This window comes from Camellia sinensis, chromosome 3 (assembly GCF_055761805.1).
Source record: "Camellia sinensis isolate YWXY chromosome 3, ASM5576180v1, whole genome shotgun sequence".
In the NCBI taxonomy this organism is placed as follows: domain Eukaryota; kingdom Viridiplantae; phylum Streptophyta; class Magnoliopsida; order Ericales; family Theaceae; genus Camellia; species Camellia sinensis.
This window is the reverse complement of record NC_138963.1, coordinates 7,017,667-7,044,160: the sequence shown is the minus strand read 5'-3', so window position 1 is coordinate 7,044,160 and position 26,494 is coordinate 7,017,667. Positions and strand designations below refer to the sequence as shown.

Here is a 26,494-nt window from a genome sequence, read left to right as displayed (position 1 = left end):
GGTTGCCGACAACCTTTCTTAGGACGAGGTCACCAACTTGGAACTCTCGCAAGTTCACCTTCTTCTTATAAGCCCTGGCAAGCTGCTGCTGGTATGCTTCCAGCTGAATTGCTGCTTTCTCCCTTCTCTCTTCTAGCAGATCCAGATCTCGGGCTATAAATACATCATTAGTTCCATTCTCTACTCCCTAGGTTCTGATCCCTGGGATGCCGACCTCCAGAGGAATGACTGCTTCTGTGCCATAAGCGATGGCAAATGGGGATTTCCCAATTGATCTTCTCGGTGTAGTCCGATATGCCAAAGTACACTTGGCAGTTCATCCACCCACTTTCCCTTTGCTGCTTGCAGCCTCTTCTTAATCCCATTCAAGATGACTTTGTTGGATGCTTCTACTTGTCCATTGCTTTGAGGAAAACTTGGGGTGGAAAAATAATTCTTGATTTTGAACTTTGCACAGAAGCTCTTGATTAGCTTACTGTCAAACTGTGTGTCATTGTCAGCTATTATTGCTCTTGGGATTCCAAACCTGGTGATGATGTTCTTCCATATAAAGTTCTTCACATCAACGTCCTGAATCCTGGCAAGGGGTTCAGCCTCTACCCACTTAGTGAAGTAATCTGTTGCTACTAGCAGGTGCTTCCTTTGTCCAGTTGTTTGGGGCAGTTTTCCAACAAGATCCATGCCCCATTGGGAAAATAGCCAAGGGCTGGACACTAGGTTCAAGTCTACTGCTGGTTGGTGTATTAAGGGTGCAAACCTTTGGCACTTCTCACACTTCTTGACATAGGTTTCAACATCTTTCTGCATGTAGAGCCACCAATATTCCTATGTAATGGCCCTATGAGCAAGTGACCTACCCCCAGCGTGGCTTCCACATACTCCTTCATGTATTTCGTACAAAAAGTCTTTAACCTGTGCAGGATAAACACAATTCAGAAGGGGTCCAGTAAAGGATCTTCTGTAGAGATGGCCTTCTGTTGTCAAACTGAATCTTGCCGACTTCAGTCTAATCTTGTGCACTTCTTTACGGTCGTCTGGCAATTTTCCTTCTTTAAGGAATGCTACTATTGTATCCATCCAACTTGGTCCCATCTCCACACACATTGCTTCACGTTTTGTGCTCAGTGGTTCTATGCTTGGTCCTGACAAGTAGTCAACCATTATTGTTCTTGCCTCACTAGGCTTCATTGCACTAGCCAGGTTGGCCAGAGCATCGACATGGCTGTTGTCATCTCGGCTTACCTGCTGTAGTCGGCAATTTTGAAATAAGGCTACCAGTCTGCCTACTTCCTTTGCGTAGGCCGACATCTGTTCATCTCGGGTTGCAAATTCTCCTGTTGCCTGATTGACTATAAGTTGGGAGTCACAAAAGACTATTACCTCTTCGGCTTCCATGGCTGCTGCCAACTTTAGTCCTGCGATCAGCGCTTCATACTCTGCTTCATTGTTTGAGGCCTTAAACCCTAAACGAATGGATTATTCCAGTATCTACTCATCTGGGGATACTAGTACTACTCCTGCCCCCGCTCCTTGTCGGTTTGAACTCCCATCCACAAACAACCGAAAGGAGTCGCCGATGTAAATGCAGGGCCTAAGTTTCTCTTTGTACCTTTGCTCTGTTGTTCCCTGCTGGGTTTTTTCTAGCTCACCTGGACATCGCACACCTTAGCTCAACGGAGCCTGATGTATGATGGAACCTGGTGTGAACTCGGCCACGAAGTCTGCCAAAACTTGGCCTTTGATTGCTGTTCTGGGTCTGAATTCCAAGTCATATTGGCCCAAGGCCACTGCCCATCTGGTTATGCTGCCTGTCAGATCTCCTTACTGCAATAGGGACTTCAAGGGGTGTTAAGTTAACACTACAATTTTGTGGGCTTGAAAGTAATGATTTAGTTTCTTGGAAGCCATTGCTAAAGCCAATGTTAACTTCTCTAAGGGTAGATATCTGGTCTCTGCATCTACAAGGGTTTTACTTACGTAGTAAACAGCCCTTTGTTCTCCCTTTTCTTCTCGGATTACCACTGCACTTACTGCATGTTCTGAAACTACCAAGTATAAGAACAGCTCATCGCCAAGTACTGGATATGAGAGAACTGGAGCTGTGGTCAAATGCTTCCTTAAGTCGGTCAAGGCAGCTTCGCATTCGTCGGTCCATAAGAAGTCTGTGGCTTTCTTTACTAAGCTAAAGAAAGGCTTACATTTATCAGAACTTCTGCTTATGAATCTGTACAGGGCTGCAGCCCTTCCAGTCAACATCTGCACTTGTTTTGCCGATGTTGGGCTCTTCAGTTCTAAGATAGCCTTGACCTGATCTGGGCTTGCCTCAATGCCCCTTCTGGTTACCCAATATCCTAAGAACTTACCAGACCCAACTCCAAATGCACACTTCGACGCATTGAGTCGGAGCCGATATGTTTTAAGGATGTCAAAAACTGCCTTTAGGTCAGCCAGATGACCTTCATGTTCCTTGGTCTTCATGACCATGTCATCGATGTAAACTTCCACTGTTTTTCCAATTAGATGTTTAAACATCTTGGTTACCAATCTCTTGTAAGTTGCTCCTGCATTTTTCAATCCAAAAGGCATCACTCTGTAGCAGTATAGCCCTTTTGAAGTGATGAATGCAGTGTTTTCCTCATCTGGCGGGTACATAGCTATCTGATGGTACCCCCTGTAAGCATCCAGGAAGCTCATCCTTCTATGCCCTGAAATGGCATCTGTAGACACCCCATTTTTGACCGACCTTAAGACTCAGATGTCACTGATTGAGTGCTTGGTGATGTTGCATAATGTGCTCGTTCAGAAGTTTCAGAGTTGCGGCCGTGAGCCCTGCCTCCGGACTTCCGAACCCTCTTCTGTGCCTTGCCTCGGTTTGCGAACCAGACTCGGTTTTCTCTGTTTCTTTTCCTGAAGGGAGGGAGAGGTCCAGTAGACCATCTCTCAATGTCCGCAGGCTACATTTAGTGGCCGTAGGCCATTTTTCCCATTTCGGAGTCCGGTTTCCGGTTTTCGGAGCCGTCAGGCCGTGTGCCTCGGTTCGGGACCGCTTAACCATCTCCTATTGCTCCGATTTTTGGCATACTCCTTATTTTCTCCCTTTTGAGGGACACTGGGGTCTGAGAAACCCACTTCGTGGCCGAATACCACTTTCGGTGCTTAACAGCCCATTTTTGGGACCTCGAACTGCGCGTTTTGGCCCCCGAGCATTCGTTTTGCAACGGTTTTCGTTCATTTTTGGCAGGTACCTCTGTTTTATCACCGGAGAGGTCACTGAAGGGTGGGAGGCCAGCAATTGTTGCAGCAACCAGTTATACATCCTCCGACGCCCTCCGGCGCTCGTTTTTCGCACTTCCGGGCTAATGTTGAACACCTTGGGCCCATTTTCTTGAACTTTAAACCACATATTTGTGATGTACACACATGGGAGGACCCTAAAAGTTGGTGGCCAGCCATTAATGTTACTTGACCCTTTTGACCCCCTCCTTCCGAGCCAATGTTGAACACCTTGGACCCATTTTCTTGAACTTTGAACCACATATTTGTGATGTACACACATGGGAGGACCCTAAAAGTTGGTGGCCGGCCAGTAATTCCACCTGACCCTTTTGAACCCCTCTTTCCGAGCTAATGTTGAACCCCTTGGACCCACTTTCTTGGACTTTTAACCACAGGGTTGTGTTGTACACAGATAGGAGGACACCATCAGTTGGTGGCCGGCCACTAAATCTGATTGACCCTTTTGACCCCTAGCCGGCCGGCTAGGGGGTGTGGCCGGCCGGCCACCTGAAGCAAAAGTAACAGGCCGGCCGAGCTCCTTGCACTGTGCACTTTACAGCTGTGGAGCTTTATCCCCCAGAAAATATCTTTATCCGGGGGATATTTTGTGGGGGAAAGTTGCTCTCCTTTTCCCCCACCTTTACACCCCCTTTTTGGCCCTTATAACCAGCTGGTGGCTTCACTTGTAGGGGTTAGAAAAATTGGTCTTTAAGCTTCCATACACAAAGTCATCTCTATACCTCTCATTTCCTTGAAAATTCTTAAGTCCCTAAGCACCATTTCTTCTACACCACCAAGCTCTACCATTACCACCTCATTTCCAGCAACAAGGAAGGCTTCTCAAAGGCTAAAGGAGCTGCAAATTGATCCAAGAAGCAACAAAAGCTTTGATCTTCAAGGGTGAGTAACACTTCTCCTCTCTTGACCCTTTTTCTTGATCCATTTGTAAGCCCCACATGCTTTTTGTTTCAAGCTCTGGCCCTAACTGAAAGGAGCCCTCTTTTGAGCTCATATTCACTTTTGATTAAGGGCTCAACCCTGTTTGAGCCCTCCATGATGCACTTGCTTCATTGATCCTCTTATATGTCATAATCTTGCATGCTATTTTTGGCCCATGAGTAATCTGTTTCTGAGCATGTTGTAAACTGATATTAGGCTTATTTTGAGCCCCTCTTCAACATTGAAGAAGGTCTCAACACCATTTGAGACTTCCATGTTGTACTTACCTTTATACTCCTCTTTTCTTCCCCATTCTTGCATGCAATGGCAGCCTACCATGCTTTTGTTTTTGGCCATTTTACAGTTCTGAAAAAGTGCTTATTTTGGTCCATTCTTCATATTTCATTTAGGTCCTTTCATGGTTTGGGACCTCCATATGCCACTTCATGTTATATCTCTCTTTTATTCCCCATTCTTGCATGTTTAGTTAGCCTATCATGCTTTTGTTTTTGGCCATTTTACAGTTCTGGAAATAGTCCTATTTTGGCCCATTCTACATGTTTTATTAAGGGTCTTTGGCTTTTTGGTGAATATTTTGCATACCTCATGTTATAGCCACTTTTGAACCTCATTTTGCATCACATTTCTACCATGTTTGTATACTGATTTTGGGGCTGCCATATACTGTAAATATTCATATTTTTGGTCCCTCTTCAGTGTTGTAGAAGGGAATTTTTCAGTTTGGATTTTGCTTATATCACTTGCTTCATTACCCCTCTTTTGGCCCCTATTCTTGCATGCCATTTTTGCCATACCTATGCTTGCTGTTTGGCAATGTTTATAACTGTGAAAGTGCCTTTTTTGGGACTGTCTAGCTTCTGTCTTTGCATTGCATGTCCATATTGTGCATGTTTGGCATAGCTATAGGCCATTTCGGGTGCCTAAATTCGCATTTCGGGACAATTTCATGCATTTGGTATCATTTCGCCTCATTTCGGGACTGTTTTCCCCCATATTTTAGTGCTGAAATTCCATTAGAATGATTGCATGCCATTTCCACGCCATTGCATCACATTCTGTCATCGCCTCGGTTTGCGTGCCCGTGTGCACGCATTTCGAGGCACCTCATTTTTATCCGCCGGCATCCTATGTGAGTGTGGCTGAGGCTCACTCATGTTGGTATAAGCCCATATCATGTTTCTATGCCATTGCATCACATTCTGTCATCGCCTCGGTTTGCGTGCCCGTGTGCACGCATTTCGAGGCACCTCATTTTTATCTGCCGGCATCCTATGTGAGTGTGGCTGAGGTTCACTCATGTTGGTATAAGCCCATATCATGTTTCTATGCCATTGCATCGCATTTCGTCATCGCCTCGGTTTGCGTGCCCGTGTGCACGCATTTCGAGGCACCTCATTTTTATCCGCCGGCATCCTATGTGAGTGTGGCTGAGGCTCACTCATGTTGGTATAAGCCCATATCATGTTTCTATGTCATTGCATCGCATTTCGTCATCACCTCGGTTTGCGTGCCCGTGTGCACGCATTTCGAGGCACCTCATTTTTATCCGCCGGCATCCTATGTGAGTGTGGTTGAGGCTCACTCATGTTGGTATAAGCCCATATCATGTTTCTATGCCATTGCATCGCATTCCGTCATTACCCCGGTTTGCGCGCCCGTGTGCACGCATTTCGAGGCACTTCATTTTTATCCGCCGGCATCCTATGTGAGTGTGGCTGAGGCTCACTCATGTTGGTATAAGCCCATATCATGTTTCTATGCCATTGCATCACATTCTGTCATCGCCTCGGTTTGCATGCCCGTGTGCACGCATTTCGAGGCACCTCATTTTTATCCGCCGGCATCCTATGTGAGTGTGGCTGAAGCTCACTCATGTTGGTATAAGCCCATATCATGTTTCTATGCCATTGCATCACATTCTGTCATCGCCTCGGTTTGCGTACCCGTGTGCACGCATTTCGAGGCACCTCATTTTTATCTGCCGGCATCTTATGTGAGTGTGGCTGAGGTTCACTCATGTTGGTATAAGCCCATATCATGTTTCTATGCCATTGCATCGCATTTCGTCATCGCCTCGGTTTGCGTGCCCGTGTGCACGCATTTCGAGGCACCTCATTTTTATCCGCCGGCATCCTATGTGAGTGTGGCTGAGGCTCACTCATGTTGGTATAAGCCCATATCATGTTTCTATGCCATTGCATCGCATTTCGTCATCGCCTCGGTTTGCGTGCCCGTGTGCACACATTTCGAGGCACCTCATTTTTATCTGCCGGCATCCTATGTGAGTGTGGCTGAGGTTCACTCATGTTGGTATAAGCCCATATCATGTTTCTATGCCATTGCATCGCATTTCGTCATCGCCTCGGTTTGCGTGCCCGTGTGCACGCATTTCGAGGCACCTCATTTTTATCCGCCGGCATCCTATGTGAGTGTGGCTGAGGCTCACTCATGTTGGTATATGCCCATATCATGTTTCTATGCCATTGCATCGCATTTCGTCATCGCCTCGGTTTGCGTGCCCGTGTGCACACATTTCGAGGCACCTCATTTTTATCCGCCGGCATCCTATGTGAGTGTGGTTGAGGCTCACTCATGTTGGTATAAGCCCATATCATGTTTCTATGCCATTGCATCGCATTTCGTCATTGCCTCGGTTTGCGCGCCCGTGTGCACGCATTTTGAGGCACTTCATTTTTATCCGCCGGCATCCTATGTGAGTGTGGCTGAGGCTCACTCATGTTGGTATAAGCCCATATCATGTTTCTATGCCATTGCATCGCATTTCGTCATCGCCTCGATTTGCGTGCCTGTGTGCACGCATTTCGAGGCACCTCATTTTTATCCGCCGGCATCCTATGTGAGTGTGGCTGAGGCTCACTCATCTTGGTATAAGCCCATATCATGTTTCTATGCCATTGCATCACATTCTGTCATCGCCTCGGTTTGCGTGCCCGTGTGCACGCATTTCGAGGCACCTCATTTTTATCTGCCGGCATCCTATGTGAGTGTGGCTGAGGTTCACTCATGTTGGTATAAGCCCATATCATGTTTCTATGCCATTGCATCGCATTTCGTCATCGCCTCGGTTTGCGTGCCCGTGTGCACGCATTTCGAGGCACCTCATTTTTATCCGCCGGCATCCTATGTGAGTGTGGCTGAGGCTCACTCATGTTGGTATAAGCCCATATCATGTTTCTATGTCATTGCATCGCATTTCGTCATCACCTCGGTTTGCGTGCCCGTGTGCACGCATTTCGAGGCACCTCATTTTTATCCGCCGGCATCCTATGTGAGTGTGGTTGAGGCTCACTCATGTTGGTATAAGCCCATATCATGTTTCTATGCCATTGCATCGCATTCCGTCATTGCCCCGGTTTGCGCGCCCGTGTGCACGCATTTCGAGGCACTTCATTTTTATCCGCCGGCATCCTATGTGAGTGTGGCTGAGGCTCACTCATGTTGGTATAAGCCCATATCATGTTTCTATGCCATTGCATCACATTCTGTCATCGCCTCGGTTTGCATGCCCGTGTGCACGCATTTCGAGGCACCTCATTTTTATCCGCCGGCATCCTATGTGAGTGTGGCTGAAGCTCACTCATGTTGGTATAAGCCCATATCATGTTTCTATGCCATTGCATCACATTCTGTCATCGCCTCGGTTTGCGTGCCCGTGTGCACGCATTTCGAGGCACCTCATTTTTATCTGCCGGCATCTTATGTGAGTGTGGCTGAGGTTCACTCATGTTGGTATAAGCCCATATCATGTTTCTATGCCATTGCATCGCATTTCGTCATCGCCTCGGTTTGCGTGCCCGTGTGCACGCATTTCGAGGCACCTCATTTTTATCCGCCGGCATCCTATGTGAGTGTGGCTGAGGCTCACTCATGTTGGTATAAGCCCATATCATGTTTCTATGCCATTGCATCGCATTTCGTCATCGCCTCGGTTTGCGTGCCCGTGTGCACACATTTCGAGGCACCTCATTTTTATCTGCCGGCATCCTATGTGAGTGTGGCTGAGGTTCACTCATGTTGGTATAAGCCCATATCATGTTTCTATGCCATTGCATCGCATTTCGTCATCGCCTCGGTTTGCGTGCCCGTGTGCACGCATTTCGAGGCACCTCATTTTTATCCGCCGACATCCTATGTGAGTGTGGCTGAGGCTCACTCATGTTGGTATATGCCCATATCATGTTTCTATGCCATTGCATCGCATTTCGTCATCGCCTCGGTTTGCGTGCCCGTGTGCACACATTTCGAGGCACCTCATTTTTATCCGCCGGCATCCTATGTGAGTGTGGTTGAGGCTCACTCATGTTGGTATAAGCCCATATCATGTTTCTATGCCATTGCATCGCATTTCGTCATTGCCTCGGTTTGCGCGCCCGTGTGCACGCATTTTGAGGCACTTCATTTTTATCCGCCGGCATCCTATGTGAGTGTGGCTGAGGCTCACTCATGTTGGTATAAGCCCATATCATGTTTCTATGCCATTGCATCGCATTTCGTCATCGCCTCGATTTGCGTGCCTGTGTGCACGCATTTCGAGGCACCTCATTTTTATCCGCCGGCATCCTATGTGAGTGTGGCTGAGGCTCACTCATCTTGGTATAAGCCCATATCATGTTTCTATGCCATTGCATCACATTCTGTCATCGCCTCGGTTTGCGTGCCCGTGTGCACGCATTTCGAGGCACCTCATTTTTATCCGCCGGCATCCTATGTGAGTGTGGCTGAGGCTCACTCATGTTGGTATAAGCCCATATCATGTTTCTATGCCATTGCATCGCATTCCGTCATTGCCTCGGTTTGCGCGCCCGTGTGCACGCATTTCGAGGCACTTCATTTGATCCGCCGGCATCCTATGTGAGTGTGGCTGAGGCTCACTCATGTTGGTATAAGCCCATATCATGTTTCTATGCCATTGCATCGCATTTCGTCATCGCCTCGGTTTGTGTGCCCGTGTGCACGCATTTCGAGCCACCTCATTTTTATCCGCCGGCATCCTATGTGAGTGTGGTTGAGGCTCACTCATGTTGGTATAAGCCCATATCATGTTTCTATGCCATTGCATCGCATTCCGTCATTGCCTCGGTTTGCGCGCCCGTGTGCACGCATTTCGAGGCACTTTATTTTTATCCGCCGGCATCCTATGTGAGTGTGGCTGAGGCTCACTCATGTTGGTATAAGCCCATATCACATTTTCATGTCATTCGCATTGTGTATGCCATTGCCTCGGTTTGCGCGCCCGTGTGCACGCATTTCGAGGCACCTCATTTTCGTAGCATAGGGCATACTAGGTTGTATCTTAGTTTGCATCCTGTCATTTTCTCAGTTTGCGTGCCCGTGTGCACGCACTTCGAGGCATCTCATTTTCATAGCATAGTGCATACTAGGTTGTATCTTAGATTGCATTCTGTCATTTTCTCGGTTTGCGTGCCCGTGTGCACGCATTTCGAGGCACCTCATTTTCGTAGCATAGTGCATACTAGGTTGTATCTTAGATTGCATTCTGTCATTTTCTCAGTTTGCGCGCCCGTGTGCACGCACTTCGAGGCATCTCATTTTCACAGCATAGTGCATACTAGGTTGTATCTTAGATTGCATTCTGTCATTTTCTCGATTTGCGTGCCTGCGTGCACGCATTTCGAGGCATGTCATTCCGTAGCATGGTGTATGTTAGGATTGTATCTTAGTTGCATTTCATGCATGTCATGCATATTGCATCGTGTTCGGGATAGGAGTTAGCCCGGGCACGGGAAACGAGGTGCATTTCGTACTCCGAGTGACGGAATGTGTCTCAATTCCCCAGTCACCGACACTCCGGATTATCCATGATGGAGTTAGGTTTTAGCTGTAGTTTCATGTGCATTCATCCTATATTGAGTTGTGCATTTCGACTCCTCGGCCATCATGCCTCGGTATGCGTGATTGGTGGCACGAGGATCGTGACATGCATATATCTGTGCAAATACATTGCTATGCCCCTTTCCTGCTCTCTGTTGCAGCAAAACGAAGAATCAGCAACTTTTTGGGGCTTGGCACGCTTTTCAAGTACAGGTGTAAACAGAGGCTAATTGGGGCATTCCGGTGGATTTCCGCGCAAGACAATCCGGACATGCATCATCCATCAGAAGCAAGGCAGTCCCTGGCTTGCATGCCAGTTTTATTTATTTTCTTAGTTAATTTGTTAATTAATTAGGATTTTGTAATATTTTGGACTGTAATATTCTTTCGTTCGGGACTGTAATATTTGGACTGTATTATTTATTCGGACCCTCCGAGTGAGGGCACAACTGTAATAAGTGTGCGTGAGTGTGATGTATGTCTTCCAACCCTACGTCTTTCTCCCTTTTATTTATCCGCTTATGATGGTTAGATTAGGGCATATTTAAATTAGCATACAGTATGACAGCATGTTTGCATTCATTCATCTGTATTGCATGCACCGGGCTCGGCGCATCATACTAACTGCATTGTACTTTCAATTTCAAAGTTGAATACATGATAGTTGCAACATTTCATATGCCATCTTAGAATAGCCGAGCCTGCTATAATTGCATTTTGCATGTGTTGCATTAGGCATTTCTGTATAGTTAGGATCATGCATGATTTCTAATGAATTCCTATTTTGGCTTCGAGTACTCGGTAAGCTTTATGCTTTAGCATCCTTGCATGCGTGTGAGTGACTGCCATGAATAGCATGCTTACCATGAGGCTATGTGCTTATCTGATATAACTGCCTGAATGCCTGTGGGTGAAGGTTGGGTTACTTAAATTGGAATAAATCATCAAATGTTTTAAAGCCTACCTACGGGTAGCAAACCATTTTCAAAAACAAGCATGAAATGTTTCGTTCCAATTCAGGCGACCCGGTCTATATTTGTATGCTGTGCGCATCACGTAGTAACCTAGGCTAATAAACCGGAATAAGAACTCACAATGTTTTCAAAAATTGATATCATGGTTAGTAGAGGCCGGTCTATGACCGGGCGAGCGGGGGTGCTCACGAAGTGACCTTCCCCAATCGTACCCAAGTTCCCGAGCCGAGGCAACTTTGGTAATGACGGACACGTGGCCTTTTGGCACCGAGTCAGGGTTTCCTAAATTTCCCAAAATAAAATATTTAGGTGGCGACTCTGTATCTGGCAAAGCAGTCCATGTTTGGCACTTCTTTCAAAAATCTGTTTTTCTTAAAACGATTTGCCGGATTTGGACTCTTTGGTTCAGACTTAGAACCGTGACAAACGAAAGTCGAGTCCGAGCTGTAGCGAGGTCCCCCGCGGGCTTGTTACAGTTTCTGGCGACTCCGCTGGGGAGTTTAGAGAACTTGACTCGAACTCATGATATCTGTTTTTTACTACACTTGTGTGTTTCTTTGCATTGCATTTGCATTGGTGCGCCTAGGACACCGTGTTTGCCATCTGCTATTCCTGAACGGTTTGCCGGAGGCTTGTCTTGTCAAGGCATGACCATAAGGCTGACCGGTTGTGGGCTCTGCCAGTATGGGAACACAAACCCCGGTTTTACCGGGGCACCCTTTTGACCATTCGACCTAGTGCATATTCGGATCCATAGTGACCATTCCAAATTAGGACAGGTTGTTTACCCGTTTATAGGTTGTTTGAAACCGCCGTGTGCGTAGTGAAGCCCTAGCTCCTGACAAAATAGGACAGGGAAACCCTACCCCAACATAGGGGTGTTTTGGCCCTCACTTATCTGTTATGTGCTTTAGAGTGCGTCTCTACAAGAATGCATGTATCAGTATATGAGTTTGGGTATCAAGCCTGCAGGCATCAGTTCAGTATTGACAGCATCAAGCCTGCGGGCATCAGTTCAGTATTGACAGTATCAGGCCTGCGGGCATCAGATTAGTATATGAGTTTGAGTATCAAGCCTGCGGGCATCAGTTCAGTATTGTCAGCATCCGGCCTGCGGGCATCAGTTCAGTATTATGGGTATCAGGCCTGCGGGCATCAGCCAGTATTTGAGAATTAGTTATCTGCGGATATCAGATTCTGTTTTAGGGGACAGTTATACAGGGATAATAATCAGTGTTTGAGGACAGTGTGTTTTCAGCTTATTGACTGTGTGTTGTTATGCCCGACTGTGTGTCATGCATTTTATTTTAAGCTGTTATGCTGTCCGTTTATCTGTTTATTTATTTCCTTTTCGCTTTATTTATCTTTTGCTAGGTCAGTTCTAGCACAATTGCTTCCAACCCGACAGGCATTCCCCAAGCACTTTGGACACGAGGTCGTCGACTCCATCGATCTGAGGATCTAATCGACGGACAGCCAGTGTTCCATTCTCTACCCCCTGTTACCAGAAGGAAGCAGAAAAAGCGCAGTGTATCTGAACAGAGAGCACCAGAACAGTGGTTTCCCCCATCAGTGGACAGTCAGATTGAGATCCCCATTGAGACAGATCTGCCGGTAGTTCAGATAGATCAAAACAGTATGACGGCACCAACAGGAGTTGAGGAAATGATGCGCCAAATGCAGGAAACCATGCGGGCCATGCAGCAGGATGCCGTTCGCCGGGATGAACTCGCTAAGCAGCAGGCCGAAATTATGACCCAGCAGGCTGAGCTGATCACCAGACTGCAACAACAGAATACAGCATCTGCTTCACACCAAATTCCTCCTCCGGCAGGGGCCCCATTACCTGAGCAGACACCTGTTGTTCAGAACGCTCCTCCAAACACCCAGAATACTGTGCCGACTATCCAAAACTTACAAGAGGACACAAATCTTCCAACGGGGCCAACTCCGCCCCCGCTTCCACCACAACTGTCCAAGGTCCATACACCCAATCACCCGGACTCTCCCTTCGAGGTCGAGGTTGATCATACAGCTCTGAAATTGATCAAACTGGAGAAGCTCTTCAAGAAATCCCAAGGGGTCAAGGCTATGCCGGATATCGAAGATGGATATACCGAGGAGGCCGTAACGCTCCCCGATAGGTTCAAAATGCCACAAATCGACCGCTTTGACGGGTCCGGCGAACCCATGGTCCATATCCGACTGTTTGCAGACATCTTGCGGCCAATGGGCCTAACACGACCACAGAAGCTTTCATTATTCGGCCGAACCCTGTCGGGTGTGGCCTCCCATTGGTACGTAAAGTTACAAGATGAAGTAAAGAAGAATTGGGATGAAATGGCTGAGGCCTTTGTCGCGCAATATTCATACAACACTCAGATCAAGATCACAACTCGTGATCTCGAAACGACAAGGCAAGAGCCCAAGGAAACTTTCTCGGACTTTGTGATCCGATGGAGGGCAAAGGCGTCAATGATGACTTTAAGGCCCACTGACAAAGATCAAATCCGGATGATTGTGCGCAATCTCCACCCAAAGTTGATGCAGAGAATGATTGTAGTCCCCTTCCCTACTTTCGCAGATTTACATGAGATGCGGGTGCAAATCGAAGACGCAATGAAACAAGGTCTGTTTAACCACGACAGGGAACAACCGAGGAGGACCTTCAACCGTAACAACAATGCGGGCCCGAGTGGCGCTGCAAATACGAGAGCCTCGGAAGTTAGTATGGTCACCACCACTCTCCCTCCCCCTCCAAGGCCCATGACTGCCACACCCTTCTCCGGCGCGTCCGGAAGCAACACACAAACCAACAGATTCCAACCGCGAGGCCAAAGAACCTTTACCCCACTATATATGCCCCTGACCAAAGTTCTGGGAATATTGATCAGAAAAAATCATTTAAAACCCCTGGAGCCAAAGCCATTACCGAATCCACTCCCCCCCCTCTTATGACCCAGCAAAGTACTGCGCATATCACCAACAACACAGTCACGACACCGACCGTTGTTACAGATTGCGTCATGAGATCCAAGATCTTATTGACAAACAGGTGATCGCGCCTCCTGATAAATCCAATGTCACAACCAACCCTCTCCCGCCACATAACCAACCTCCCCCTCCCAAAAGAATCAATTTTATCCAGACTGGGGTCGCATCTTACGATCCTAGCATCTATATTACGCCCACCCACCTACCCAAGCCAGAGGTGCTCCTTCTCGATTGCACTGACTTCTTGTGCATGGTGGACATCTCCAAAACCCAACCAGAACCGATGGTGGTGACCGTCGAAGACAGGGCAGGGCAGATTTTGGGAGAAAATGAGATTGTTGGATCTGGGACTGGACAGAATTTTGCTGGGGGAGCCTATGATCCAAGCAAGTACATCCTATCAACGAGCTGAATTAGGCTAGGCATAGAATTTCCAGAGACAGGAGAGCTATGCATGATCCGGGGGGATGGATCTGGGCTATGGGCAGATGATCTGACAGCTGTAGAGGAGGACTTTGCCAACCTGCAATTTCTCGATGACCAGGAACTAGGGGATGCGTCAATCAATTGGTATGATTATGAGGGATCAGCGGAGGCCACTGGATGGCTCGAGGATCAACCAGATGCAGTGGGGGAAGCCCAACCAGAACAAAGCCCGGCAAGGGCAAAAATATCAGTTGTGGCCGGAATGGCCGAAAGTCAAGTTGTATCGCCGGAGAGCGCCGGTGCTAAGAATTCCGCTCGGGACATGGGCATTATGGATACGAGAATTGTTGAACAAACAGCTGTACTGATGCAGCTGGAACGAGAAAAGTTTGAGGAGGCTGAGAGAATTAGGAAAGCTAAAGGCCCTGAGGGGACTGAAAGTGTTGTGTGCACGAAGATAGAGAATGCTGCAAGCATGTGGACAGGGAGTACTGTGTGTGCAACTAAACCGGAGCCAGACAGGTGTCTGTTGGCTGCCGATGGAATGTGGTGGGAAGACGATGACTTATGTCTTGCCCACACGGATGAAGACTGGGGGAATAATCAACCGGATGACACTTGGTACCTCGATGAGGTTGACCATATGACGAGAAGTGGGCGGTATTTCAAACCCCCACACCTGGACCAACCCGAGGCATCCGGGAAGGATAGAGAAGCGGAGAAACAGAAGGAGAAGCAGATTGAAGATGAAGCTGTGTTGAAACAGTTAAAAAAGATACAAGCAGACATCTCCATCTGGGGACTGCTAATGGCATCACGAGTACACAGAGAAGCTGTCCTATCTGCTATGGACAAGTCCAAACTCTCCATAGACACCACGCCTGAACAGCTGGTTGGGCTAGTTTTTCCGGGAGGAGGTTCCCCGGCATTAACCTTTTCGGACAAGGAGCTACCGCCTGAGGGCACAAGTCATAACAAACCTCTCTATATTTCTGTGGAATGTAGAGATAAGTGGATACCGGTGGTACTTGTTGATACCGGGTCTGCAATTAATGTCTGCCCGACCAGAACGGCATATGCGATCGGGTTAAAACCCGCGGACTTCGTCCCAACTACCCAAGTGATCAGAGCATACGACAATACCAGCAGATAAGTGATGGGGATTGTTAAAATTCAAACCAAGGTTGGTCCAGGACAACACAGTATCGAATTTCATATCTTGGACGTTCCCGCAACCTTTAACCTACTTTTGGGGCGACCGTGGTTGCACCAGGTCAAAGCAGTCTCTTCCACTCTACATCAGATGCTAAAGTACCCCCACGGGAAAGGGGTAGCGATCGTTTTCGGGAATTCATCAATCCATCCGCCGCCGGAAGTGTCTACACCTGTCTTGGAGATTGAGCACGGCACGGAGGATGTGTTTTTATCGGGGTTCACTTTGGCCGAGGCTCAAGTGGTGCAGAATGTCATGGCTGTGAATGAGGGCATGTACGTTAGTGCACAATCTATCTACCTCATGAACAAGCTAAAACATACCCCCGGGATGGGATTAGGGAGAAGCGGCCGGAAGGGCGTCTCAGTGTTGGCCGAAGTGCCACACAACCCTCACGCCTTTGGACTGGGTTATCTGCCCACCAAGGAGGATTGGGTGAGGAAAGGAAAAGAAATGGCCGGAAGGGCCAGAGCAAAGAAGGCCGGGAAGCCATTTGATTTAATGCACAGGCCCATCTGGGGTACCCTAAACGGACGTTTCGTCCGGGAGGGGGAAGATTTTCCATTCTGCGGCTTCCCGGAGCCATGGCTAAACGCGGAGGGGACGCGCGTGCCTGGTTTTGAAATCTTCTTCGACATACAATTATCTGGGGATGACGTTGCCGAAGCGCAGACAGACCCACCAACTGAGGTTGAGCAATGTGAAACAGTGGATCCTGAGAGCACAGAGCTTGAAATGGGGGTAGCACTGGCGAGTCTACTATCAGATCCTCCGATCGGCCAAGAGTGCTTGGGGGATAACTCTTCGGTTTCTGTGATTGGAGATGAAATAGCTGCAGGCTTTCCAGCGCCGATCTTGGATGCATCTATCGCACCTTCTCTCATCTGGCAATATGAAGAAGGCTTTTTATCTAGCAGTTCCGGGTCAGGTAGTGAGCCGGAATCTGATTCCACCGAATCTTGTGCGTCGGAATCAGATTCCAGCTCGACTGAGTCTGAGTCCGGTATTCCTGGGGGTGATAACCCGGATGCCACAGTCCTGTCTAGGTCGTCATTTTCATTTTCTTTTGAGTCTGTTGTAACAGAGGAATCTGACGGCTTGGAAATATTTAATGAGAATGATGTGGATGTGGTTTCTGAGTATTTTTCTGTGCCTTTGATTTATTGCTTAAATCAGGATTTTCAAAATTTTGATGAAAACAATGAGGGAGAAATTCCCCCAGTTTTGCAACGATTAATTGATCAAGAGCAGGAAAGATTTGTTAAACCTTTAATGGATGAAATCACTACTGTGAATGTTGATACTGAGAAGGACCCGCGGCTAGTCCAGATCGGGTCCACGTTGTCTTCAGAGGAGCGCGAGCGCTTAGTCGCTTTATTAAAAGATTTCAAAGATGTTTTCGCGTGGTCCTACGAAGACATGCCTGGAATCGATCCTGAGATTGTACAGCACCGGATCCCTCTTGATCCCGAGGCCCGCCCTGTCAAACAGAAACTCAGAAGGATTCGCCCGGACTGGGCTCTCAAAATTAAGGAAGAGGTCACCAAGCAAATTGACGCAGGGTTCCTGCTGGTATCTGAATATCCAACTTGGTTGGCCAACATTGTTCCGGTGCCAAAGAAGGACGGCAGGATTCGGGTCTGTGTAGACTTCAGAGATTTGAACAGGGCCAGTCCGAAGGACGACTTTCCCTTGCCGCACATCGATGAATTGGTGGATTTCACGGCAGGACACGCCTTACTTTCATTTATGGATGGTTTCTCAGGCTATAATCAGATAGTAATGGCACCCGAAGACCGGGAGAAGACTGCGTTCACTACCCCGTGGGGTACATATTGTTATAGAGTGATGCCATTCGGGTTGAAAAATGCTGGAGCTACGTATCAACGGGCAGCAACTACAATATTACATGATATGATCCATAAAGAGGTCGAGGTGTATGTGGACAACATGATTGTCAAGTCCAAAGATAGAGAGGGCCACTACACCGCCTTACAAAAATTCTTTCAGAGGATCAAAGAGTTTCGGCTGCGACTGAATCCCCAGAAATGCACGTTTGGTGTTACAGCAGGGAAGATGCTAGGGTTTCTGATTACACAAAGGGGCATCGAGGTCGACCCTTCCAAAATCAAGGTCATCTTAGAAATGCCACCACCAAGGACTGAAAAGGAGGTGCGAGGCTTTCTGGGTAAAGTGCAATTCATAAGACGGTTTATTTCTAAATTAACCTTGACTTGTGAACCACTTTTTGGTCTCCTGAAGAAAGGAAAGAAATTCCAATGGGACGGCCGATGTCAAGCAGCTTTTGAGCAGATCAAAGAGTATCTACAGAACCCACCCGTGTTGTCACCACCAGAGCCGGGGAGGCCATTGATATTGTACCTTTCGGTAACTGAGACTACCATGGGCTGCATGCTCGCGCAGGAGTCAGAAGACAAAGTGGAAAGAGCCATATACTATCTGAGCAAAAAGATGCTGGATTACGAGACCCGCTATACACCGCTGGAGAAGGCTTGTTTGGCCTTGGTATGGGCAACCAGGAAGCTGCGGCACTACCTGTTAGCTCACTCTGTAATGTTGGTTTCGCGTTTGGATCCCATCAAATATCTTTTCGAGAAACCAGCACTTACGGGTAGGCTAGCTCGTTGGCTGCTGTTGCTCTCCGAATTTGATTTGAAGTATGTAACGCGCAAGTCAGTAAAAAGGAGAGCGGTAGCGGAGTTCCTTGCCGACCACCCGGTTGAGGGGGATGAAGCGGTTGAGTATCTATTCCCAGATGAAGCCATTCTGCACGTCGAAGATGAAACTTGGACGATGTACTTTGACGGAGCGTCAAACCAGTATGGGTATGGGATAGGGGTGTTGCTGATAGCGCCTGACGATTCTCGTATCCCTTTAGCATTCAAGCTCCAGTTCAAAGTCTCGAACAATGAGGCAAAGTATGAGGCATCTATTGCTGGCCTGGAAGCGGCCCTAGAACTGGGGGCAAGACGATTGGACGTCATTGGGGACTCGAACCTTGTTGTGTCTCAGGCAAAAGGAGATTGGAAAGTCAAGGAGGAAAGGATGATAATTTACCACCAAACCTTGGATCTGCTAATTCCTCGATTTGAGAAGCTAAATTTCACCCACCTCGTAAGAGAGAACAACAGGTTTGCAGATTCATTAGCAACTCTATCTTCTATGATAGACATCCCGTCCGGAGTCCGGATGCATCCAGTCATTATTGATCAGAAGTTTGCGCCAGCATACGAGTCGATTTCCGCCATAGATGAGGTTCAAGACGGCAACCCCTGGTATTACGACATCTGGAACTTCTTGGAAAAGGAGACATATCCACTAGGGGCAAATGCCAAAGATAAGAGGGCCATCAGAAGAATGGCTGCTCAGTTCATTATCTGCGGGGGAAAGCTGTACAAAATGGGTCATCTGGGAATGCATAAGCTCTGTGTAGAAGCTGAAGAGTCAAAACGCCTGATGGAAGCCATCCATGGGGGGGAGTGCGGTGCACACATGAATGGAGTAATGCTGGCCAGAAAGATCCTCAGACAGGGCTACTACTGGTCAACCATGGAGGAGGATTGTATTAGTTTTGTTCGGCGATGCCACAAGTGTCAAATCCATGCAAATCGCATGAACATCCCACCGTCAAAACTGTACAACATGACTTCGCCGTGGCCTTTTTCAGTCTGGGGAATTGATGTGATCGGAGCTGTTACCCCGAAGGGGTCAAACGGGCATGAGTTTATCCTAGTAGCGATAGATTATTTCACAAAGTGGGTCGAGGCCCAATCATACGCGGTGTTGAAGGCGTCGCACGTCGCAAAGTTCATCAGAAACAACATCATCTGTCGCTACGGGGTGCCAAACGAGATAATTTCAGATAATGGTTCCCATTTCAAGAAAGAAGTGATAGACTTGTTGGAGAAATACAATGTGGCTTTCCATAAGTCATCTACATACCGGCCGCAGACCAACGGAGCAGTTGAGGCCGCCAACAAGAATATCAAGCATATACTACAGAAGATGGTGGGAACCTATCGGGATTGGCCAGACAAGCTGCCATTTGCTCTGTGGGGCTACAGGACTTCAATCAGGACTTCTACTGGAGCAACTCCATATTCATTGGTCTATGGAATGGAGGCTGTTCTACCCATTGAGATTGAGGTTCCGTCGTTACGAGTATTGGCTGAATGCCAGATAGCCGAAGCAGATTGGCAGCAAAGCAGATTCGAAGAACTCATGCTCTTTGATGAAAGAAGACTGAAAGCACTGTACCACATCCAAGGCTATCAACGCAGAATTGCCCGGGCTTTCAACAAGAAGGTTAAGTCCAGGAATCTGAAAGAAGGAGATTTGGTGCTCAAAGACAACCGAGCTCCCATCCACGACCCAAGGGGCAAGTTCAAACCCAATTGGACTGGTCCTTACATTATCAAAGCTATCTGGTCAGGTGGAGCTGTGGTTCTGATGGATCTAGATGGCTTGGAGTTCTCACAACCGATCAATATGGACAAGTTGAAGAAATACTATCCTTGAGAGGCTCGCTAGGCCGAAAACCCGAAAGGGCGACCTAGGCAAAAGTCAGAGCACAAAAAATTAGAAAATATAAAAACTGAGCTCGCAAGGTTGAAAACCCGCAAAAGGCGGCCTTGGCAAAAGTTAGAGCGCAAAAGGAGAGTGAAAATACTCGAGTGAACCTCGGCCTGAACTACGTAAGGCTTGATTCCCATCTTTGGGATACGTAGGCAACTTCACCTTGAAGTTCAGCCATAAACTTTTCCCCGATCAACTCTGTCCATTTTGATCGTCTCAGTCATCTTTATCCATCAGCATTTATCGTGATCTCCGGTACAGTGTTGTTCAGACTAGGGGCAACTTTCCGTTGCCGCGATGGTGCAAAGTTACTCAGACTAGGGGCAACTTTCCGTTGCTATGAAGTGCCGCATTGTTCTTCAGACTAGGTTTTTTTGCAGGGATCTGGGGTTGTGTATCTCAGTGACAGATCTTCGGCGTGTCCAGTTCTGATCCACATCGAAAATAGTTTTGAAAAGTTTTAATAAAAGTTGACTTTGTTCAAATCAATCTTTTTACGACTAAGACCATTTTTGGACCAAAAGCGGAAAATTTTCAGTACCACAACTTTCAATTTCATTGATTTCAAAACTGAGTTCTCCTGCTCTTGCATTACAATCGAGGTTGCTTTTTTTAGTACATTCATAACGAAAACTTGAAAATGCTAAATAAGCAATAAATTTGGGGCATAATTGAATCAAGTATCTCTGCGTCCCCTCCCAGAGCTGGACGAAGCATCTGATGCCAAGCTAGGCCCAACCTGTGCCTCCTCGTTGAGCCAATCCAAGCACTCATCGGACAAAGTGCAACTGAAAGTTGAAGCAGGGGCCAGGAGCTCTCTAGTCCTCCATGCCGTGGCATATCGGGCAAGCTGTGCACCCCGGACCGGGAAAGCAGCTGGGTACTCAATCCCCTCCGGTGGGCAGGTCTGATCATGACCAAACTGACGCAGAAACCGGAACGGAAAATAGAATACGCAGTGGGTTAGACCAATCAATTGGATCCCAATCAGCCGAGACATACTATAGCTCATTGCCGGGAGGTTGAGCCAAGGGCAACGCCAAGCAATGCCGTCTGTGGACAAATTGCACATCCAATCGAACCACCACCTGTCGTCAAGAGCATTGACTAGACGCTGCCGAAAGAAGTAGCCTCGAGCTGAATAGGCCGGGCAAGAGTCCATAACCTGCAACTTATCCATTAACCATACCTAGGGGAGGGATGGAAAATGAGAGAATAAAGAACAGAGAGATGTACGATGAGAGAAAAGTGAGGAAAAGGGTTTTGTGAGAAAAACCGAGCCTGAGGGTCGAGTGATGTGAGCAAATATATATGTGGGGTCGGGTGGGAAACATTACCTGCAGCAGCAGTGGACTCCCGGCGAACCTAGTCGCCTCCCGGCGATAGACAGAATCTAAGCCCATCAGTGTCTCGGCCAAAGTCATGGCAATACAGCTCTTCCCTTCTCTCAAGCCTTGGGCAACTTCAATCAGGCGAATGCTAGCCCCGCCGAAGCCCAAGGAAAGCAGAAAGTGAGACAACAAACATAAGCAGAGGGCGTGTTGCCGGAAACCCTGCCAATAATGGTTGCTGCGGTCACCGGCGTAGGAAAAACGATGGATCAAGCCGAGGATGTCCAGTCCCCCACTGCAGATCAGAGATCGAGCGTCATGCGCCGTAAGCCCACACATCCGCCCTAAAGCCTGAGCATGGCCAAAACGGAGCTGGGGCAAGATCACTTCAGAGCATTCAGACTCCATCAAAACCTGAAAATCTTCGAAAGTGGGACACATCTCTTGGCCGCCAAAGCTAAAAACGTGCGTCACTGGATTCCAGAACCTTGCCGCGGCATGGAGAAAAGGGAGCTGTAGCGGAGTACGGCTCAGCGTGAATAGTGCATTCAAGCCGAAACCCCGGAAATTCAGCTTTTCCGAGCCATCTAGAGAAGAGATCCAAGATGTGACATTTTCTGCGAGAAACGCCTCCATCTTTGTCTAAAACTAAGATGAAATGAATGTTCTCGAAGTTGAGGCTTTTATAGAGGGAAAAACACTATTCACGGGGACACGTGTCAAAAATCAGGTGGCTGCAGGACTAAGTGGCCGGCCGGCCACCTTTTCTGGCTGGCCAGCCATTTACTTTTTACAAAACTGGCCGGCCAGCTGTCTCTCTCCACAAAATTGGCCGGCCGGCTCCCAAAGGTGGCCGGCAATGCTGCAGTGTATCCCCTTGGCCCTGTTTTACTCTTCGAGGGAAAATTCCAAGCATTTCCGTGCAACGGGAGAGTCAAAGACCTTCATTTCCCTCTGTTTCGGATGCGTTCCGGTGCCCAGATCGTCCGAAGTACGCTCTGTTGTTGCTGAGTTTTGTTTATCGAGTTGTTGTTTTGCTTATCGAGTTGTTTGTCGAGCGGACGTGTTTCGTGTTTTTGAGTCATTGCGCTCTGTTTAAGTAATCTTTGTTTAAGTCTTGTTTATTTGCGTTGTCAACATTGTTGCATTTTGTTTATCGAGTTGTAAACTTCCTAAGGTCCTGTTATATCTTAGTAAGTTGAGTTGCTTAGTTTGTTGCGTCGGTTCACTACCTGACTTGGTGATTACACAATGCGCATTCCCATTCAATTTCATTTTTGTGCGAAATAAATTGATGCGATACGATGCTAAAAGTTTAAAATACAAACACCTTTTCAAAAGCTATTTCATTCCATCATGCTTTACAACGAACAAAGGTACAAGTTTTACAAAAAATAAAACTGCCTAACAATGTGCAAAGTGCTACAAACTACTAGCAACAAGAAAAATAAAGCAGGAAATAGCAACATCAATGTCCTCGGGAGCGGGAACGAGAAGCACTCCTCATCCTCTTCTGCGGGACAACCTCCGCACCATCATCACCATCTGAGTCGGAGCTATCATCCTCAGGATCCCCCTCAGCCTTGCCTCTATTCCCCGAGCCAAAACCGGAGCCCCCCTCCTCAGCAGATGTCTCTGACTGACGATCGGTAACCTCCTCCTTCTCCTCAACATCCTCCTCCTCCTCATCAGGCTCCACCTCCACAACGCGAGCCCTGCGTCTGCGGACAGGCCCTCCTCGAGCTCCTCGAAAAGGCCTAGATGGCTCGGCTCCTCGGGAAGGCCGAGATGGCCCCGCCCCCTGAAAAGGCCCAGATGGCCCAGCTCCCCAAGGAGGCCCAGGTGGCCTGGCCTGCGGCTGACCGGACCATGAAGGCATCTGAAAACAAAAAGTTCAATTCAAATACATCAGTCCGAATATATACATCAGATGTAGATACAAGCAAAGGCTACGTGAAGTGGGTGCATGTAAATGCAGTGTCCAAGTGGGGTGTGTGTCAGATGTGCTCTACACAAGTAGTCTATCGATGCAGTAGAAATCAGCATGTCATCAGAAGTATGATAAATGCCAGAAAACTGAAGGGTACCTGAATGCCCGCGACAGACAACTGTGCCTCCCTACGCAGGACCATGCCCTCGAGTGTGGCCACCAGTCCAACCACCTCCTCCATGTACCCTCGCGGTGGCTGCAAATATGAGCTCATAATCATCAGTGAACAAAAATATCTAAACATCTGAATGATGAATGAAAAACAGCGGAGCATACCAGCGGTGAGTCAGGATCAATGGCGTATCGATCACTGGGCATCGGAGGCTCTAGCGGGATCGGGGTCGGAGAGATAGCCCCATACTGCCACGCCATCAACTCAGTCGGCATATCTGGCCATCCAGGATGAGGATAAGTCGACGGAACCGGAGGAACCGGTCTACTCCCACCTCTGGATATACCAGCCCTGCTAGTAGAAGGGGCGTCTGCAGCTCGAGCCTGAGCCTGGCCCGAGGATGACATACCGGCAGGCCTCATCATCGGGATACGAGCTCCCATCAATGGAGGCATCAAATATATGTGACGGTAAGTGGCGTAGTCCCCCTCCTCAATATATAATAAAGCATCACTACCCAGCATGGCGCCGACTACCTCCGAGTAAGAGAGCCTGTCAGCAGTCCGCATACTGACTGGGGGTACTGCGGGAGGATCCTGAGAAAGATACCCCCATACCTGGCGCAGAAAGCGTTCCCCCAGGAACCATGCCCTGCCAACTAGCCCTTCAAGCAGGACCCTATACTGGGAGATGTCCGACCCTCCGGTATACTGAAGTCGGAGACCATCACCCAGGGACACCCAGGGCTGCCATGTGATCTGCGGATGATAAATGCATAAACCAATCAGAAATCGAGAATATGCAGAGCAAATCAAAGATGAAAATGAAAGGAACTGAAAGTTCTGAGGTACCTCTGAATGTCGCACAGTGTCAAAGTACTGTCGCAGGTAAAGGAGGGTCTCTCGAGGTCTCGGCCGGTGCGGGCCCTCGAACACCAGTGAATATGGGGTCATGGGAACCCCTACCACCTCCAACTCTGGGGCTAATGCTGGGAAGTATACATAGGCCCATAGCTGAGAAAAGCAGTGCAGAATGTAAGTACGAAATGCTGAGAGCAAAATACAGACTGTAAAAGTGCGCTGTGTGTGCAATGTACAAGTAATGAAGAGCAGAAATGTAAATCAAGAGGACAGAAAAGTACCTCCCAGGCTCTCCAGTAGCCGCCAAGTAAATTGCCCCGCCCGCGGGAGGTCGCGCTCATATAAAAGTAAAGGGTAGCCAGGCCGGCGCCACCCCAGTCATATCGATGGACCTATGATAGGTCAACCAGAGCGCTCAGCAGGTATAGCCCGACTGTGTTCCCTCTATCGGCAAACAGGGTAGTCCCGAAGAGGAACATAAGGAAACCACGGGCATACTGCTCTGTCTCCTCGGGAGTCTCAGGCACCATCTCCGCCCGCCGGAAGTGGGAAGAGAACCAAGTGTATCGGACTCTCCCAGAAACCCTGTCAACAGGCGGGCGAGCCCCCAATAGATACATCCAAGCGGCCTCCCACTCGCCCATATCCTCATCATAAGGGATGGACCAACCTCCTATGTCTAAGCCAGTCAACACAGCGAAGTCTAGAGGCGTCATGGTCATGTCCCCGGTAGCAGAGAAATGAAAGGAGTTGGTGGTGTCCCACCATCTCTCTACCAAGGCTGCCATCAGTGTCCTCCTGGCAGGACCACGTGACAACCCGACGCAGAAGGGCCCGAACCCTGCCAAGTCTACTAAGTCTCGGACGCCCTCCGGAAGCTCAGCGTACCAGTCCCGCGCGATGGTGGAACCATACCCCCGCACACTGCGGGAACCAACCTGCATTCAGAATGAATACATGTGTCAATAATGAAATGAATGGGCTGTGTGCCAATGAAATGAATGGGCTGTGTGCCAATGAGATGAATGGGCTGTGTGCCAATGAAATGAATGGGCTATGTGCCAATGAGATGAATGGGCTGCGTGTTCAGAAAATTTGAAGTTTGGGCTGCGTGTTCACTAATTAATCTCGGTTGCGTGTTCAGAAAATTTGAAGTTTGGGCTGCGTGTTCAACTTTCTATCAGTGTGGGCTGCGTGTTCACTAATTAATCTGGGCTGCGTGTTCAGAAAATTTGAAGTTTGGGCTGCGTGTTCAACTTTCTATCAGTGTGGGCTGCGTGTTCACTAATTAATCTGGGCTGCGTGTTCAGAAAATTTGAAGTTTGGGCTGCGTGTTCAACTTTCTATCAGTGTGGGCTGTGTGTTCAGAAAATTTGAAGTTTGGGCTGCGTGTTCAACTTTCTATCAGTGTGGGCTGCGTGTTCACTAATTAATCTGGGCTGCGTGTTCAGAAAATTTGAAGTTTGGGCTGCGTGTTCAACTTTCAATCAGTGTGGGCTGCGTGTTCACTAATTAATCTGGGCTGCGTGTTCAGAAAATTTGAAGTTTGGGCTGCGTGTTCAACTTTCTATCAGTGTGGGCTGCGTGTTCACTAATTAATCTGGGCTGCGTGTTTAGAAAATTTGAAGTTTGGGCTGCGTGTTCAACTTTCTATCAGTGTGGGCTGCGTGTTCACTAATTAATCTGGGCTGAGTGTTCAGAAAATTTGAAGTTTGGGCTGCGTGTTCAACTTTCAATCAGTGTGGGCTGCGTGTTCACTAATTAATCTGGGCTGCGTGTTCAGAAAATTTAAAGTTTGGACTGCGTGTTCAACTTTCTATCAGTGTGGGCTGCGTGTTCACTATTTAATCTGGGCTGCGTGTTCAGAAAATTTGAAGTTTGGGCTGCGTGTTCAAATTTCAACTAACGT

At 48.0% G+C, this 26,494-nt stretch overlaps 1 protein-coding gene across 1 annotated transcript in view; it reads right to left on the bottom strand.

Annotated features, from left to right (window-relative positions):
• Positions 1–2,474: 2,474 nt before the first annotated feature.
• The window catches only part of LOC145820890 (uncharacterized), a 32,015-nt gene continuing 7,995 nt past the window's right edge, over positions 2,475–26,494 (bottom strand). The window contains exons 2-6 of the mRNA XM_082917576.1: positions 24,577–24,738; positions 23,890–24,483; positions 23,711–23,809; positions 23,278–23,502; positions 2,475–2,504 (exon numbers count right to left, since the gene is read on the bottom strand). Of these exons, the coding sequence (XP_082773702.1) occupies positions 2,475–2,504; positions 23,278–23,502; positions 23,711–23,809; positions 23,890–24,483; positions 24,577–24,738 (1,110 nt within the window). The remainder of the gene's footprint in view (positions 2,505–23,277; positions 23,503–23,710; positions 23,810–23,889; positions 24,484–24,576; positions 24,739–26,494) is intronic.